Source organism: Phocoena phocoena, chromosome 1 (genome assembly GCF_963924675.1).
Source record: "Phocoena phocoena chromosome 1, mPhoPho1.1, whole genome shotgun sequence".
NCBI lineage: Eukaryota > Metazoa > Chordata > Mammalia > Artiodactyla > Phocoenidae > Phocoena > Phocoena phocoena.
This window is the reverse complement of record NC_089219.1, coordinates 156,255,399-156,274,193: the sequence shown is the minus strand read 5'-3', so window position 1 is coordinate 156,274,193 and position 18,795 is coordinate 156,255,399. Positions and strand designations below refer to the sequence as shown.

General features: G+C 36.4%; 1 protein-coding gene across 1 annotated transcript in view; it reads left to right on the top strand.

Annotated features, from left to right (window-relative positions):
• Window positions 1-13,362, top strand: part of RGS7 (regulator of G protein signaling 7) — a 625,816-nt gene extending 612,454 nt beyond the window's left edge. Inside the window, exon 17 of the mRNA XM_065880139.1 lies at window positions 12,673-13,362. Coding sequence (XP_065736211.1) covers window positions 12,673-12,723 — 51 coding nt within the window. The 3' untranslated portion in view covers window positions 12,724-13,362. The remainder of the gene's footprint in view (window positions 1-12,672) is intronic.
• The last annotated feature ends 5,433 nt before the right edge of the window (window positions 13,363-18,795 follow it).

Genomic DNA, 18,795 nt, shown 5'->3' with positions numbered 1-18,795 from the left:
ATACTCATAAAAAATTGAGTTGCTTGGTTAAATGGAATGCAAAATTATGAAAGAAGAGATGTCTATTTATTTTTCTCTCTCTTATCTTTACTTTTGCCCTAATGCAAGAGATACACTAGAGGGAAAAATAACTTATCACAGAAGACAGAAATCCAAGTTCATATTCTTGATTTCCAAAACCACTTGTGTTACACATTAATAACAGGCTTCCTTATCAATTAGTCCTCAATCTCTGAAGAATTATAGTGTTTTCTGGGAGCCTTACACTTTTTTTTCAAGACGCTGTCAAAAACACTATGGATTATTTCTAGTCCCTGGTCAAATGATTTTTAACTTGGTTTTATTAAATGTGAAATCTAGCATGAAACTTCCTCTGCATACCCTAACAATCACTGTGATTGTACACTGAGACTGCCCTCTCCACCCAGTATAACCCTATGAATAATACAGATTCCAGGTTTTGGAAATACAGCCTCACACCAGCTATGGAGCAATACTGTAAGAGTGCAATGCTGTGTCAAATCTACTCATGCAGACCCCTCAACTGTGCAGTTGAGCTGGACATTGGTTCTCCTTAAGATTGAAACATGGCATTCCTGGTTGAGTGCTCTAGACTTTGCTGTATGGGCACATTAGTGTAGATAAGCTGTTGGAAAAGGATCCTAGAGCCCCTAAAAATAAAATTTATAAACTTGTCACTGGGTTTGCTCACCATGAATAATACCAATATAGAAAATTGATTGACCTGGTGATCTATGTTCCACTCATATGCTACATTTTTATCATTGTTTTCATATATTATGTTACTAGTTCCTAGATTATTCATTCATTCAACATATATTGAGTTTTGACTATATGACAGGTGTCAGGGAAGAAGAAATTTTCTTCTACCCTTCTAGGTTCTTCTGGCTGGTCTAAGAATTAAATTGACATGAGACAGATTAATAAGAGAAAAATCAAAAGTTTAATAATATGTATACATGGGAGAGACCCAGGAAAACTAACTCATCAAAATGTCTGAAACTTTTAACTTAAATATCTTCAGCTAAAGACAAAAGAGGATGTTGAGGGTAGTGGTTTGGGACCTCAAATGTGAAGAAGGCAACTGACATGGAGATGGGAAAGCAAATGCTTGGTAGGACATGCAGAAACAATGGGACACAAAGAGGAATTTTAACAGACTTTCCTAGGTTTCTCCCTATCTCCTTGCCTAGTTCATATTATAGTTATCTATGGTGATTACTCCCTTCCTGGAACAGGTTCTCTATCTACATTCTTTAGGCAGTCAGGGGGAAGGTCAAAATTTCTTCCTGAGTGTTTTGGGCCTTGGTTATTTTCAGTTTGAAATAATCCACATGCCAAAGAGACATTTTGGGGTGGCAAATCTTGCTCCCCTACACAGGTTATGTGCTACTCCTTTGTGGTTAAAAAGGCATCCTGGGCTTCCCTGGTGGCGCAGTGGTTGAGAGTCCGCCTGCCGATGCAGGGGACGCGGGTTTGTGCCCCGGTCCGGGAAGATCCCACATGCCCGGAGCAGCTGGGCCCGTGAGCCACGGCCGCTGAGCCTGCGCATCCGCCTGTGCTCCCCAGCGCGAGAGGCCACAGCAGTGAGAGGCCCGCGTACCGCCAAAAAAAAAAAAAAGACATCCTGTTCTTACTTTCACTTCCCTTGATATCAATTTCTACCACAATGAAGTCAGAAAGGGCATTCTCTAGATTGTATTTATACTAATGAAGTTACACTATAGTTAGACCTCCATGGAGTTAATGAGATCCTCGATTCACATAAACATCCCTCATAATGAAGCAGATCATCTGCTTCACATAAACATCCATCATGATATAAAAGCAGTTTAGAAACTGTGAGAGGGAAGGTTTTGATTTTATATTTGTGCACCTGTGAATCTACCCTAAGGAGAACTTTGTGCATATTCTTTTCTGATTGAGTGCTATAGTTATTGCTTGAGGTTATAGGTATATTCATATAGAAAACTATGTTAGAAAACTCCTAGAGCACCCTAAGTAAATATAATTTATAAACTTGGCATTGGGTTTCCCTACCATAGATATTAAACACATAAAGTGGGTCTGGTCAAGAATGAACTACATTCTCCTCTTTCTTCTCTAGTGGACCTGAAACTCATCTCATTTATCATTTTGTAGTTGACATATATGGCTATCCATCTTCTTTTACTGAAACTGCTTTGTCGTGATAACTTGCCTGAGAAAGCAGTTTTAGGTTCCCTGCAGCATGATGTAAATTGATTGGTGTGAAATGTATCAAACTATGTAGGCTGTTTAGTTTCGCCAATATATCTTTATTTTCCCCTAGTGGCATCATTAGTTCTTAAGTTGCCACTCAGGTTCTATAAACTATAAATTGTATAGTGGTTTTTGGCCAAAGAGCATCCAGTACAACTCTGGAGGCTCCTAAGGAATGTTTTGAGGCTGCTGAGTAGACAACCCCCAGTGGTAAACTTCCCCCTTCGCTGCTATATATGCCAGAGGCAGAAGTTTCAATAGTATTTCCCAAAGCACTGCTCTGATGTACCTAAGGCCTTGGGTTGAAGCCAGTGATCATGAGGCCCCAGCTACCTGCATAATTGGAGACCACCCTGGGGGCTCTATTTAACAATTTTATAACCCAGTAGTACCCATGTGTCCAAGCATTATTGCATTCTTTTATCCAACAACAAAAAAAATACTTATTGAGCACCTATTGTGGGTCAGGCACCTTCTTCCTAGTTAAGAATACATAAATAATAAAAATAGGAAGCTAGTAGGTAATAATAATAAGTTAATAATAGTAGTAATGACAAATATAAATAATAATAATAGTTAAGAAGAAGAAGAAATAATAGTCACTAACATGTATACCTTAGTTGGTTCATTCTTCTTATGAAAGTTAACTGTTCAATGAACAGAACTAGTTTCCTACCAGCTTCCCATTAGCTTACTTCATGTAAATCATGAAAGTTTTCCTTAAAGCAACACAGAGTAGGCAGGAAGAAGAGTTAAGCTTAAGCAAGAGATCTACTTATTAAATAGTTGGGGTAAGCAGCCCTGAAGGAGGGAGAGAACAAAGGTAGAACCAGAAAGAGGGTCTAAGGACTTGACAAATTGTGTTCCAGGCAAGACTGCCATGGAGATTTCCAGTTAGAGGAATATAGTACAGAATAAGGTAATCAAAAAGATAGCTCATAATCTGGATCCAAACAATGGGCCATTTTATATATGCAGAAGATGAAGGTGGAAGGCAAGTTAAGAGAACCTAAAGATAAGAGGACATGATAGGATCAGTAGCTACTATATTAATTCATATTTGATGATAATGCCAAGAACTTGGTTAATGAGATAGAGGAAGTAAAGGAGGAAGAGTACAACTTTTAGCACCAGTATATTTGCATATAGGCTACAGTATTTTTGAGCTAAGTTTACTGGAAGAGTTGATAGTAGAAAAATAAACTTCAGACTGTCTCAATTAGGAATTGAAAGTTATATAATAGTTAATAAATTATTTTACATTATCACTTCTATTTTATTTGACAGTATATGAAATGGAAGTTTTACTCAACTATGACGAAAAATTGTAGCTGAGTAAAGCAAGAAGATGGGGAATATTTGTGTATGCTTGTGTACGTTACAATATTTGTCAAGTACTTGAAGACAGTCAACTATCAGTCTCAGTATTGATCTCAATTACCTCCCTGAGTTAAATAGAATTTCATAGTATTACATACAGTTAAATAGAATTTCATCAATAGCCTGAGGACAATACGTTTGCATATTCTTTTTATAAATGTGTTTTACATAGCTAGGAAAAATATAAATGGAACTTAAATTGATAAAGATTGGGATTATGTCTAAATGTAATTTCCACTAAAAATACATTCATATGTTTAATTATATCTAGATATGAAATCACTTACTAAGCAGCCCCATATCATCATCAAGCCATCTCATTTGCTGTTATCCATTCTAAACCCACATGTCCCATTGTATGTGTTCATTAGCATTCCTTTATGAAACACTTTTCAGAAAAGAAAGCCATTTTTATATTTATGACCAGCTATGGGAGTGAATTTTACTTTTCCATAATTTATGCTAGTACTTGGAGACAATAACTCTAAAATGAGTGACTTAAAATAGCTAGACAATAGACATCTTTATCTAAATTGCATACACGTTTATAGACTTAGATATATTTTGTTTATAAACAAACACCCTGCTGTGTTTTCTCAAGTGTTTGGCAGGTACCATAAGGCAAGCCCAGACTGGGCAAAATCCCATATCCTCTGCATTGTGCATCACATTTTGATTGCTGTTTTTGTCACTGTTGTTTTCCGACGTCCAGAAGTTACCATTATGAAAATAAGCTTGTGGTCATTACTGGAAGTTTAAAACACCATTTCTAAATTGCACTGACTATTATTTCTGGAGAATAAAAGATCAGCCGTCATTTTTTTGGTTCATCAATTCATTCCAATTTACTTATTTTGATGTTAAAGATTTTTCTTTCTATTTCATCAGCAATAGAAAAATTACTCGATAGACATGGCTGATGTAAACAGGGATAGCAAGCACCCATTATCAAGACTGTTCACTTGAAATATGCATATTAATATCTAGGAGGAACATACTTCCAAAACCAGAAAGAAAAGACTATTGGGAAGTCTTTATCTTTTCTAATTCTAAAAGTCTTCAAAGGACTTTTGGGAGACATTGAAAATGATGAATTTTTGGAGTCTCAAAATTGAAAAGGGATTTAGAGGCATCAATTTCCCCAGGTCCAATCCCCAGCCATTGCATGAATCTCCACTGTAGACTCAATGACAAGTATGCATCCAGCATTTGCTGGCCTATAAGTTCCAGAGACGTGGTACCTTTAGAACGCAGGGGTAGTTAATTTCATTTTTTAGAATTTCATTCCTTGTTTTTAGAATAATCTACTTTTTGGTAACTTCGGAGTATTGATCCTAGTTCTGTCTCCTGAAGCTAGGCAGAATAATACAAACATTCCAGTAGATCTAGACATCTGTTGAATTATTTGAAGGTGTAATTATATCTCCTCTCAAGTTTTGTTTTTATTTCCATTAGTTAAAATCTAGTTCACCGTTTTTCTGTATGGTTCAACTATCCATATCCCATATCTCAAAATAACCAGGGGCTTGGAAAATGCAGATTCCTTGACCTTATCCCAGATAAACTGTGTTAGAATCTCTCTCTCTCTCTCTCACTGTTTACAAGCGCTTCAGAATTCAGTTTAAGAACCATGATCTAGGTAGCAGCCGGACTTCTCCTTACCAAAGATCAGTGGTTCTTACTTCTTCACTTTAGCTGCAGCAGAATCATTTGGAGAACTTCTCATAACACAGATAGCTAGACCTCACCTCTCAGAAAGGCTAATCAAGTAGTTTTCTGGTAAGATCCAAGAATTTTAATTTTTTAATAATTCTCAAGTGATACTGATACTACCAGTTTGGAGACCACACTTCGAAAACCACTGCCCTAGCCTAACAGATTCCCTCCACTCTCCCCACTGATAGGTGCCAAGGGCACACCTAGTGTCACATCTGAGAGGCTACTCTCCAGTTGTGCTCACACATTTTTGCAAGCAGCATTTGAATTACATGGATGAGTCAATTGTGTTTGTTCCCATAGCTGTTTACCATAATTGAACTTATAGTAATTACATAATTTATGTAAATGTCATATAAGCTGCTGAAATTTGAGTATGAAAAGAAAAAGATATTTCTATGAAAACTAAGCTGAACACTTAACAAGACTTAATAAACTTGCCTTAAAATTGCAATCAAATTAAATCTGAGTGAGCCTTGCATTGGGAAAGTGGGCTTCTAATGTTTTCTCATTCAATAATCTCATGTTCTTTCACCACCTTAATTGCTCACCTCCTATATCCACCCCAGTTAATCAGTAGTCCTCCAAAACTGATAACGGAACACAATACTTGAGAAGTAACCAAACCAGCATAGATTGGAAATATTATCTGCCCAACAGGAAAGAAAGAACATATGTAACTTTTACAATCCAGTCCAAGCATTGTATCAGCTTCCCCACCCCAGCTCCCAGTCACAGCAGCCATATCAAATTGTAGGGTTATTTGGGGCTTAAAATTTTTTTTAATCTAGAATTTTTTTTCTTGTGAGCTCAGATTACATCTCCCCAATCTTCTCTTTTACTGCTAGATTGGTTTATTGTTTGTTTATTAATTTTCATGTAAGTTTGGTTCTTTATCCTTCTTTCCATTAAGTTTTATCTTGTAAGTTATAGCCTTACATAATTTTTTGGAATATCTCTTTGTTACCCTGTCTTTTAACTAAGATTAGCAAATTGGCATCATACATTCATTTTAGCAGAATCCCATCAGTTTAATAATGCAAATTATTGATTAAAATGTGGAATCAAGACAGAGTTCCACTACTCCAAAAATTAGCACACCTTGAAGGTAGTTGTTTATTTAGTTATGAACCTCACCTTTTTCTGTGTCATCCACAGAGATACCATGAAAGACTGCTAAATGCCTTACTTAGTCCAAGAACCTTTGTTTAAAGCAACTTCCTGTCCTCAAGTCTGGTAAACTCTTTTTTAAAATGAGTAAATGAGCGTGTATATGACAAAGATCTAATATGGTTTATATGGGGAGTTCTTATCAAAAAAATAATCAGAAGAGCACTATGTCATTAGAAAAATGAGCAAAGGTCTTCAACAGTTTTTTTTTTTTTTTTCGGTATGCGGTCCTCTCACTGTTGTGGCCTCTCCCGCTGCGGAGCACAGGCTCCGGACACGCAGGCTCAGCGGCCATGGCTCACGGGCCCAGCCGCTCCGCGGCATGTGGGATCTTCCCCGACCGGGGCACGAACCTACGTCCCCTGCATCGGCAGGCTGACTCTCAACCACTGCGCCACCAGGGAAACCCTATACAAACTGTACTTCTGTACATTTATATGTGTGTAGGACGAAAATAACATTTCAGAAACAATACATTCCCTTATTATGTGCAACACACCCTGATATACTTTGATCTATTCTATGATATGTAATTTTTTCCTTAATGTTGGTAGCATCTTTCTAAATTGATTTCCTTTCCCACTAATGTCATGAATTTCAACAAAACATTGTTTTTGAAGAAATATATGTTACATGGTTAATTGATCACAATAGGATCATTTTAATAAGCATGTTAATCATAAGCCATAATACTATTCACAGTATAATATCAGTTTTGTAAAAAAAAAATAAAATAAAATAGCATTTTTGTATTAAAAAGTAAAATGATATATTAGCATGTAAATAACTGTATTTTGGGTAAAGTTTATTTCTCTTTATATTTTTCTATGTTTTCCTCATTTTCTCTAATGGATAGACACTTTTTATATCAGGAAACTATTCTTAACTAAGGAAATGAAAGTATTTGGCTTTACTTTTTCTATCTCAAACCACACAGGGAGCTAGTAATAAGTGCTTACATATAAATGTATTCATAAACCATCTCTTTTAAGTACATAATAACAGAATTTTTTCCAGCATTCAACATTAAATATACCAGCCTCCAAACTAGCTACAGAACCCCCTTCCTTTCTTTCTTCCTCCTTTCCTTCCTTTCTTTCTTAAATCTCAATAATTGAGCTTTCTTTAATTGTATTGAAACTCACACTTTGCAGTTTTGCTAAAATTATTCACTGGTGATTCAGTAAACTCACCTGCAAATTAACCTAGGAGGCTTGGTTTCATTTAAAGCAGGGAAGGTCTTTCCAAACTCCTAGCCTAGTTCATTTCCTTCTTAACACATTCCCGGTTAGTTTCATTGATATGAACAACCAGGGCAAAATAGGAGTTGAAAAGACCCAAATTCCGCCACTTAATTATTTAATAGGGTGTGACCAAGTGCTCCCATTTCTCATCCTACCTTGCCTCTCCTCCCCCAAGATAAAAGTTACTTGTCCCAATACATTTGAATCTCGTTACCCTGGTTTCTAGAAGCTTATTCTTAAAATGTGATTTCCAGCCAAGGAACTCAGCTCATGCAAAGCAAGCACATATTTGGGGACTTCTATAATATTAATATTGCTTAACAGGTATCAATTGCTTCACCAAGCCAGGTAACTTAGAGAATTGTACAAAATAGCATGTACAAAAAATGTACAAGTACTGGCAAAGAGTCCAGAGAGGGAAACTGCAGAAGAACTTAAGGGGCAATTAGAAGACTTCAGCCAAAACCTGAGTAAGAAGTTTAACTGAAGACTGAGTAGAACCTGAGCTGAGAGAGTAACAAGTGCAAAAGCCAGCCAAAGAACCATTCTGTGAAGTGACAGTAGGTAGTTTGAAAGGCCAGGGAAACCAGGTTATGAAGGATTTTGAAACCCAGGCAAAGACATTTATATTTTTTAAGTGAAACCAGGGCAATTTTCAGTATGAGAGTAAGAGTAAACAGATAACATCCTTTAGTTCAACCTGTTTTAAGAGCATACATGTCCTATCTCTAGTCCAACAGCATCTCATTACCACCAAACAGTCAGCTCTTTTTATTACACAGCTGTGGGGCTGAGCACAGGTTAGACAACTGGGTCATATACACCAGTAGAAAGTCAATGACAAGATTTGCCCTCTCTTGGTCTCAGCCTCTTACTGTGGCCTCTGGAGCCTACATGGCATTCTAGAATATACTTTTAAGTCTACAGCAACATATGGGAAAGACTAGGAGGCAGTGATAAGAAACACACAAGTAGGAATTATAAGAGTTAAGATGTTAACATCTTTTTTAATCCAAAAGATGCTGATAATTTCCTATTCTTCTCTTTAAGCTCTTTCATGCCTATCTTCTAAAAATCCATCCCTTCATTTACCGTTGGTTTGTTTAGTGTCCTGTAGACTCAGAAAGACTGCTGTATGTTTTTATGACAGTAATAAAACAAATAGTTGGTCACTCAAGCAAATATAGCTTCTCTCTACTTCCTTTATGGATTAGTGTCTGCAGGAAAGGAGTGTGGAAATTTGCCTCCATCTCAAGGCTCTCAGACTGGAGCTAAGAGCCTGACCTTTATGTCCATTTCTACTGGCTCACAGCTCTTTGTCAACTTTATGTTATCACTTTAAGACCAAGAAAGATGTTAAAAATCAGGTGAAATTCATAACTTTTGATAGTTAACTTGAGAAGGCAAAGAACCGGCAATAGGTAGTTTTGTTTAGGGGAGTTTTATATTCCTAATTATATCAAAATCTCTCTGCAACATTTAAGATAGGAAGGAATTGGTTTGGTGGAGATGAAATTTTATTGAGACACTAGAAAACCTTCTTTGTTTATGTGGTAGCTGTATTGTAGATTAGCCAGAGGCTCTGTCTTCACTTAAGTGCCAGTTAAAGTCAGGTTAATTTTGTCCTGAAATTGATCATGTGCTTCTTTTGCTAGCATACTGTCCATTAACTAGATATTACAAAATCTCATAGGATCTTGAGTTTTTATTTTGTTTTGTTTTGAGTTTCTGTCTTTGTCTTTCTCTATGGATTTCCATTTACAATATAATCTATTTCCTTTATTATTTTTAATTTTTATTTTATATTGGAGTATAGTTGATTAACAATGTTCTGTTAGTCTCAGGTGTACAGCAAAGTGATTCAGTTATACATTATATGTATCTATTCTTTTTCAAATTCTTTTCCTTTAGAAAAGAAAGGGTATAAATCATATAACACAAATGTAGTCATTTGGTTAAAAATAATTATTATTCATATGGAATTCAGTTGTAAGCAATCTGGTAAAAGCTGCTATTGGTAAGGGATTTTTAGCCCTTTTAGTTTCTAGAATTAAGATTTTAGAACTTAACTATGAAAATTTCCAAAAAAAAAAAAAAGAAAAGAAAATTTCCCAGATTCTTCAACTTAGAAAAATTATGAAAAGATAATTAGCAGAATTATCTTTTAAGGTGATTTCATACAGCCTCCAAGGAACCTCACTGTAAAGGATTGTTACAAAATATCTGATGTGCAATTATATTATTTCCTACCCTCAAGAAAGGATTAGTGTTCTTTTTAAGATTTTCCAGTAGAGTGAGCAACTGGTATTTCTTTGTGCACTAGAGAGCACCTAGGTATTTTTCTTTCCAGTATGTGAAAAAGGCAAGATTTGCACAGGGCTTACAGATAGATCCAAGTAATCTAGGTCTTCAAATCTAGATGACTCACTTGGGTGTCCATGCTATTTACTTTGACCCCTGAGTGGGGCACTTAAGTTCTTTTTACTATTAGTTACACCCAAATTTGCCTTTTAATTGCCTCAATACACAGAACAAATACCCTTATTACATATTTGGTGAGTCCATATCTCATAAGTGTTTCATTGTGTGGCTATGTTAAGACGTATACATGTGTTCTCCCATTTCTGTTCATCTGTTTTCCTATAATCACAAATCCGAGGTTTACTGTAGGCCTCATTCCATGAATGAGTGTTTTTAAATTATCTCCTGGGACAACAGCTTATCAAGCTAAACTTTTACCTCCCCCCCTTTTAATGAAGCCTATACCAGGACAAATACTAATAGCTTCAAGGATATTTGGGGGGAAAAAGTAGAAAGAGAACAATGTTACTATTTGTTACATTTACAAAGATGACACAGTTTCCACCCATCCAAATGAAAAATGACTCTGAGTTGCAAATGGCTTCCTATTTCAATGTAACTATGCTATTCATCTTCTCAATAGTTTGAACCAAATTACATTAATCTGTAGTTTTAAAATAAATAGTTTTATATTAACATCTTTATCCTCCTCCTCAACTGTATAAGAATTCACTCTTATGCTTCAACCAGTATATGGTTCTCGCCATCTCACAAATGGCACTAGAAACAGTAAGCACTTTTTAAAAATACGTTAGCCTCAGAATGAATATATATGCACACATGTTAATAACATAAAACAGTAGTAAATATATGAAATAATATAGTCTTCAAGTATAGAAAAGTAGTTTTTCTATTCCAACATTATTTGATTAACCTATTGCTCAGGTTTGGAGTGTTAAAAGTAGTATAATTTCAGCTTCCAATGCATGAGAAATTTTCTGCTCTTCTCAGAGTCAGAATTGTGACTTTGGGGCTCAGTGTCCTAATGAGAAAGAATAATAATAATAGTAATAATATAATAAGGTAATAGGTAACATAAACTGAGTACACAGAATGTTCTGAGAACAGTTTTAAGTAATTTACTTGTATTATTCTTCACAACAAGCTTTAAAAATAGGTACTACTATTATCCCCATTGAATGAATGAGGAAACAGGCACAGAAGTGGTGGCAAGAAGAAACAAAGCATATTTTGTTTATAAGGCCAATGTAAAGTAGGGTGTACTATTAAAAATCTTTGTTTTCTTTCATATTTTTCTTCCCATAGAGTGATTAGAGCATAGCTAAGTGGGAAAGATCTTTTCTAAACTTTGGATCTTTTACTATCAGTTGCTAAAAACTAAGTTTTGAACCCTTTCTCCAATTAAAAGAGAATGATGCTTCGTTTTCATCACTGCTGTTCAAGTATACAAAAAGGCCTTGTCAGTTACTGTACAGTATGTAAGGAAAGCTTGATTTTGGAATTATTAACAATTTCTTAAATATATCATTCTTTTCCCAAAATATGGTCATGAATGCTGATTCCTCTCCCCAAACCATACCACCCATTTATCAAACTCTGAGCCACATTAGGTGGTAAATCAAGACTATTGCTATGACTAAGTTATTACTAAATATTATATTTCTTAAAACATCTTTTGATTTTTCCATTATTATTTTATCCTCTGAGAAGTACAAATTCCACCTGTTTTTATACTAGAACATACAATGAGGGATAAAACAGAAATAACCAATTAATGATCTGCTATTCTGATCAGAAATTTAAAATTTCTTACCTCTCTAGAGTATTTGTAATTTACAGGGACAGTTTTGATTATCAAGGTTTTCAAAAAGTGAATATGTATAGTAGGTATTAACATAAAATGTAGAATCAGAATATATGGGATTTCTCTGGGATTAGGGTTGGAAGAAATCAAGTGGAAAAGGAAGGTGTCCACAGTTTGAAGTACAGAACAAATAGACTTTTATCTTTAGATGTATAATTGGCACTGGTTGTTTGTTTTTCCATTACCATATAGGTTAGGGGATAGACTCAATCTTGAGTTTCCAGCAATCTCACCCTCAAAAATCATTTTATTTAATTAAATCATACCCTCTGCATACCTAGATATTTATAAATGCAACACTAATTTCAGCAGTGGAACAAGAATGCATTCACATTGCAGAGCAGCTTCCTAAGGTTTGTTGTAACATGTTTATAACCAGTTGCAAACCTAGGTGTTGCATCATCGCTAAGCCTCAGTGGAACATTTTGGACATGTTTTATGATTTGCTGATTTGTGCTGTGAACCCATCAGTCTGTTTGCAGTGGGGAGGAAGTGGGTGGGAGGGGTGGGAAGATGGAAGAACGGAGGATCATTTTGTTTGATGTGTCGGTGGAGGGAGGGAGGGAACTTGGTCATGAAGTTTGAACTAAGATGCACCTAAAGGGTTCCATTTTGACCCTTGCACAAAATCAGCTGCAATAAATAGATGCTACTCATAAGCAGGTTTTCAGTGATCATATTGTTTTTTTTTTCTTGTTTATATTTTTTTCTCAGGGGAAATCTCTCACGTCAAAGAGGTTAACAAGCCTCGTTCAGTCTTATTAAAAGGATCATCTTGTAGCATGAAAGTGAACTGGAGTCATTGCATATACTTTGTAGTTCTTTGTTGTTACCTGCAGCAGAGGACATTAGACCAAGATGTTGCATGAGCAAAGGACCTGAATTGTTCTTTCTTTGTGTACATTAAGGCACTGCCATCTCCAAGGGACTCTACCATCTCGATGCCTCCATTTCAAAATGTCTGCTAACTTCCTCCTTGTACTAAGCTGGATCTGTGTCTTTTCCTTTTTTAACAATTCAAGTGAAGTAAATCTTTTTCCCCCCTTTCTCTCTATCTTAAAGCTTCTTCTAGACACACAGTTCACTAAAAATTCAGTCACAAACTGGAAGAATTGTAAAAGGAAAAAAAGCATATATCAATAAGTATACATACAGCTTCACATTTATTAAATAAATTAGCACAGAAAGTTTCATTTCACCAATATATCACAGTCAGAAACAAGCTTATGTCTTTGTCTGTATATTCTTGGTTAATGTTTCTCGCATTTATTTTTATACCATATTTAAATGAAACACCTTTTACTCGAAATGTATTAAAGTTGATCCCTTCTCTGTAAATTTGTGAATGTTTATATTGTTGTTTTATCTTTCATTAAAAGATGCATAATCTCGTTGCTTTTGTAACTTTTGACTTCTGTGCTAATTGAAAATGAAAATGCTGAGAAAGCATCAACAAATGTAGTCACAATGTAAGCTCTCACCCTGGAAGTTCATTTCAGGGTTTCAAGACAAGCTTGGATGGTGCAGCAGCCAGGAGCAGAATGAAAGTGATTCATCTGGGAGCTCACCCAGGATCAGGGAGATGCTTTTGCTCCCCTGGAAAACAACACAAATTGGCCTTCCACATTTTCAGAGCTATTTATGAGGTCTTTCTAATTATGAATATGCATCGCTATGTTTTACAAATGCATATTTCATTAGAATTATGTTTTAGTGTGACTTTTCAACTCAGGAACAGATTCTTTTCTTTAAGTATAACTCTAAACTGCCTAGATTGGTGGCTTTTAACTCTGGTGGTTACAAATTCCTTTGAGAACATGATGGTAATTACTAACATTTAGGGAGTGCTTACTAAGTACCTACCACTGTATTATGGGCTTCACATGCCCATAAAATCCTCACATTTAATCCACACAGCAGGCCTATAAGATTATTTCTGCAATTTTGAGAATATTGAAGCAGAGAAAGGTTAAGTAACTTGTTCAGAGTCACACAGCCTACTGGTGGGTTGGGATACAAATCCAGATGAAGGACTCTAGAGCCCACTGTACTACGCTGATCCACTATACCACACAAATTCTTTTGGTAAAAGTTAAGTGAAAATCCATACACACTCTCACATAGGAAATATTTGCACTGAATTTTAAGACATTCATAGAATACCCTCTGAAATTCATCCAAGGACCCCAGGTAAGAAATCTGACTGCCTTTAAGGGTTGGATCAGTGACACAGAAGGTCACCCAGCCAAGAGACAGGCCTAATCTGTTTGCTTTTGCATCCACCAAAGGATTGCAGAATCTGGTTATTTAAAAAAGAAAAATAGATCGAGTTATTAATGGCTATTAATTACTATGAGTAAATTTAAATTCCAAAAAAGTTTACCAATATTGATGCAAAATCAATAGTGGAGCTTGTTGGCTACTTTATAAACTGCCGCAAGATGGAAGAGACTTATATGTAGGCTATAATCTGAACACTGTGAATAATTTAAGACAGATTTAATTATATGCCCATATGGTTTTTTAAGAACAATACTTAAAATGCAAATAAACCTAAGTTTATAGATGTTCTCCCTTAAAAACACTTAAGTCAGGACAACTTTGAGCACTGAAGCTAAATTGAAACCCTATCTAAAGGAAACATTGTTTGAAAGAAAACAGTAACCCTTTTAGAAGAACATGATGCATAAACAATAAGCCTTGCACAAATATGATTGGTCATTTTGGAAACTATTTTTCAAAAACCATTCTTACTAATTCCAAATCATAGAATTGGATTTATACAGAAATGAAAGGCATATGAATGATAATAGAGGGCAAAGAAGTGAAACCCTCAGGCAAGTATCCCTAAGTCAGGAGCTCCCAGTAAAATTTCTAGGTTCAAGTACATAAAAGTTTTAAGTGGCCTAATGACTCATTTTAATGTGGTTTAGACAAGACTCAGAATACAAAACAGTGGTATTTCAGGAAAAGCACTTGGAAAAGTTATGGAATTCCTTGCACCTAACTCAAGCATAGGGCAACTGTCTCCCACCCCACCTTGGGACAATTTTATCTATAAGGCATAGAATAAAAATCTCTCTAGTTTCTAATGAATAAAATGGTTTCTAAGAAGTCTTTTTCTACCTTAAAGCAATTTAAAAAGTTATTCACCAAAGCAGTGACCCAGAGTTCCTACACTTACACCGCAAAACTATGTAATATAGCCTCTAAATTGCATCAACTGCTTCTTTCCTTTGCTGTGTATGTTACAGTAATGTTTTTGGTGGATCTCCAAAGGAATTTCTGCTTGAATCAGAGTAATATAAAAGTAGTCAGCAACCTTAACTAAGCCATCTCCTGTCAGATGCCAGGAAAATAAATGAAGGCAGAAACCTTCCCTCTTCATTATTGCAAGTGTGTGAGTTGATCTTGCGACTTAGGAGTAAAGTTCTCAATTCTCTTTGTAGATATACGATGGTTTATTAATAATTTTGGTCTATGGGGAAAGGCAAGTCTTGGCTACTAGCATGAATTTAGTCCAGCTACATGCACTGATCATCTCACATATGATTTTTGTGTTCTTAGATACATACTTGAAAGAGCACATTGAAATATTCCATGGTTATACTATTCCCCGTGACTATCTCTCCTAGCTGGACAGGAGACCAAAGCCAAGTGCTGAATCAGGATACCAGAGACCAAGGGAAAAGTATAGAGAACAGTGAGGTGTGATGGTGGGTTGAGAACCAACCAGATAAAGTCAATGAAGAATTAGGACCAAATGGGTGACCAAAAACTGAAATTGATAAGTCAAGGAGACTATGTCTTGAACAAGTGGATTCTGGAAATTATAGCTCTGCAATATAGAAATGGGACTTTTCAGAGACCATCAATGGCCTCACCTGTGTATAGAAAAGAAACTTTTGCGGGAACCTAGCCAGTATGAGCTAGAGGTGGTTGATGGCTATTATAATGTAGCAGAGATGAAATTACCCAACTTTCCCAGTTCAGGGTATTCAAAGGAATCTTTGGCCCCAAAGTACAAGAATAAAAACTTCTCCCTCTCTCACACTCTAAATTTCCAGAGGTCTCCTGGGATAACACAGGGAAGTGGGTATTTAGTAACTAAAATATTCAGTTTTGTTATTATTATTTTATAGAAAATACACATTTAGTTAACTAATTTTTAATAATTTCTTTGCTTACCATTAATTCTTCTTTTTTGCATATATTCTTCACACTTCTTTTTTTTCTCTTGATAGAGACCATTCTCTATCAAGAAGTAAACTTGGAAGTTGAAAAGTAGAAGGGAGTAGAAGGAAACAAAATATTTTAACTTTGTCTTATTTTTGAGAACTGAAGTACAGAATAGCTTTATATTTAGCTAGAAAAAAATACATTTAAAATTTTAACTATGTACTTATACAATATACAATATGAATATTGAAATGAAAAATACCACTTCTAAAATATATGTTAGGGAAATGAGAAAAGAATACTAGATCTATACAGTTGGAAATATGAAAGGGGAAGGGAAGTAAGAGCATATTAAATGGCAAACACAAATTAACGTGGAAGAAATAAATTCAGATATTTTAGTAATTAAAATGCAGGAGATGATTTAAAATCATCTTTTAGAAATTCTCAGATTAGACTAAAAGTGCATCTGGGCATAGTTTATAAGAGACACCTAAAACAATACTACCCAAAGTTCTAATCCAAGGTGGCAGTGTGGGAAGATTCTGAACTCACCTTTTCTCATGGATGCAACATATCAACATCTGCATGTAAATAAATTTCTCCTAAAGAAGAACTGACAGCTAATTGAACAGCATCTGTACAACAAAAATGATAGAGACGTTTGTAGGAGGGGTGTACCCATAGAGATGGGTAAGAGAAATGGAGACACAGTATGTTTTGCCAAAAGTTTTACTTTCGTTTTAGGTTCGAAGGATTCGTTTACAAGAAGACACCACTCGTCACACAAATGACAATTTCAACTTAATTTTAATAGAAAATCATTAAAAATAAAGAAACAGAAATAAAAAGGGAAAGAAAAGTAAAAGCATGTATACCACCAAATTGGGCCAATACCTACACCCAGACTCCAACAGAGCTGGCAAGTCCCAAAAACAGTAATCTGGAGTCCCAACTGGGCAAAGTCCCAGGCAGTGTGTCCACTCTGCAGGTGAGACTTCAAATTGCAGTTTAGAGGAGTCCCGCTTATAATACCAGGCTGCAAAGTGATATCATCAGTTTGCATGCAAATATGCAGCTCTGAGTTTCTTCAGCAATGCTGTTTATCTCATTTTGTGTATTATAAGAAGTTCTAGACCCCCGGAAACTTGCCAGGTCCCCAAGGCTCAAGAAATTCCATGATCCACTCCCATCTTTTTTTTTTTTTTTTAATTTATTTATTTTTGGCTGCTTTGGGTCTTCATTGCTGTGCGGGCTTTCTCTAGTTGTGGAGAGTGGGGGCTACTATTCATTGCAGAGTGTGTGCTTCTCATTGTGGTGGCTTCTCTTGTTGCAGAGCACAGGCTCTAGACATGCGGGCTTCAGTAGTTGTGGCACGCAGGCTCAGTAGTTGAGGCACATGGGCTCAGTTGCTCTGAGGCATGTGGGATATTCCCAAACAAGGGATTGAACCCATGTCTCCTGCATTGGCAGGCAGATTCCCAACCACTGCACCACCAGGGAAGTCCCCCTTCTTTATCTTAAGTACCTCCAGACTTGCTGGCGGCAGCTCACAAGCAGGCACGGAGTCCAGGCAAGGTCACTAATCAGTTAGAGGCCTAATGTTGCCTCTGAAGCATGAACAAGTCTACTTCCATTTCAAACCTCCTAACACAGTATTGACAGGAACCCCACCCCCAACACTGTGACATGCAATAGGGAAGCATATCACTGAAGGGCAAGCGCATAGACTTACTTGCCCTGGGGCACAACGAAAAAACACTGGCTTAAAGGGCACCTAGACTATATGTGAGGGAAATTCATTTACCAACCCTAGAACTTCTGCCACACGGGAAGGACACTGCTGAAACTCTCTCCAAGGTCAGAGGTGCAAGACAGCAAGATTTTTTGTATTCCCTTTTCACCTTGATATCACAGGTGGGAATGTGATCCAGGGCTCTAAGTCAGCCTGCCAAGGAGCTCAGTGTGCCCCAGACCCCAGTCCACACTATCTCAAGCCATCCCCCCAAGGCAGTGCTGGTGCACTGCATCTCAGGTTCCCCTGACTGTATGCACTCCAGCTCCAGCTGTCCCACCAAAGTGGTCTTGGTGAAGCCCCAGGAACCCCCCTGGCCTATGCCTGCTCCAGTTGTCTGCCAAGGCAGCTCCTGCATGGCATGCCCCAGTGCCTCCACCCCCCTGGCCCATGCCCACTTCAGCTGCAGATGGCCTGCCAAAGCCACTCAGTACATGAAGTCTACACAGGAGATCCAGAGGAATATGTTCCAAACAAAAGAACAAGATAAAACCCCAGGGGAAAAAAAAAAAAACCTAATGAAACAAAATAAGCAATTGACAACATAAAGAGTGAAAAGTAATAGTCATGAAGATGCTCACTGAACTCAGGAGAAGAATGCAGAATCACAGTGAGAGTGAGAACATCAACAAAGAGAAAATATGAGAAGAACAATCAGAGCTGAAGAACACAAGAACTAAGATGAAAAATATACTAGAGGGAATAAACAGTGGATTAGATGATACAGCAGAAAACCAGTGATCTGGAGGACAGAATAGTGGAAATCATGAAATCAGAACAGCAAAAAGAAAAACAAATTTAAAAAATGAAAACAGTTTAAGGAATCTTTAAGACAACATTAAACATACTAACATTTGCATTAT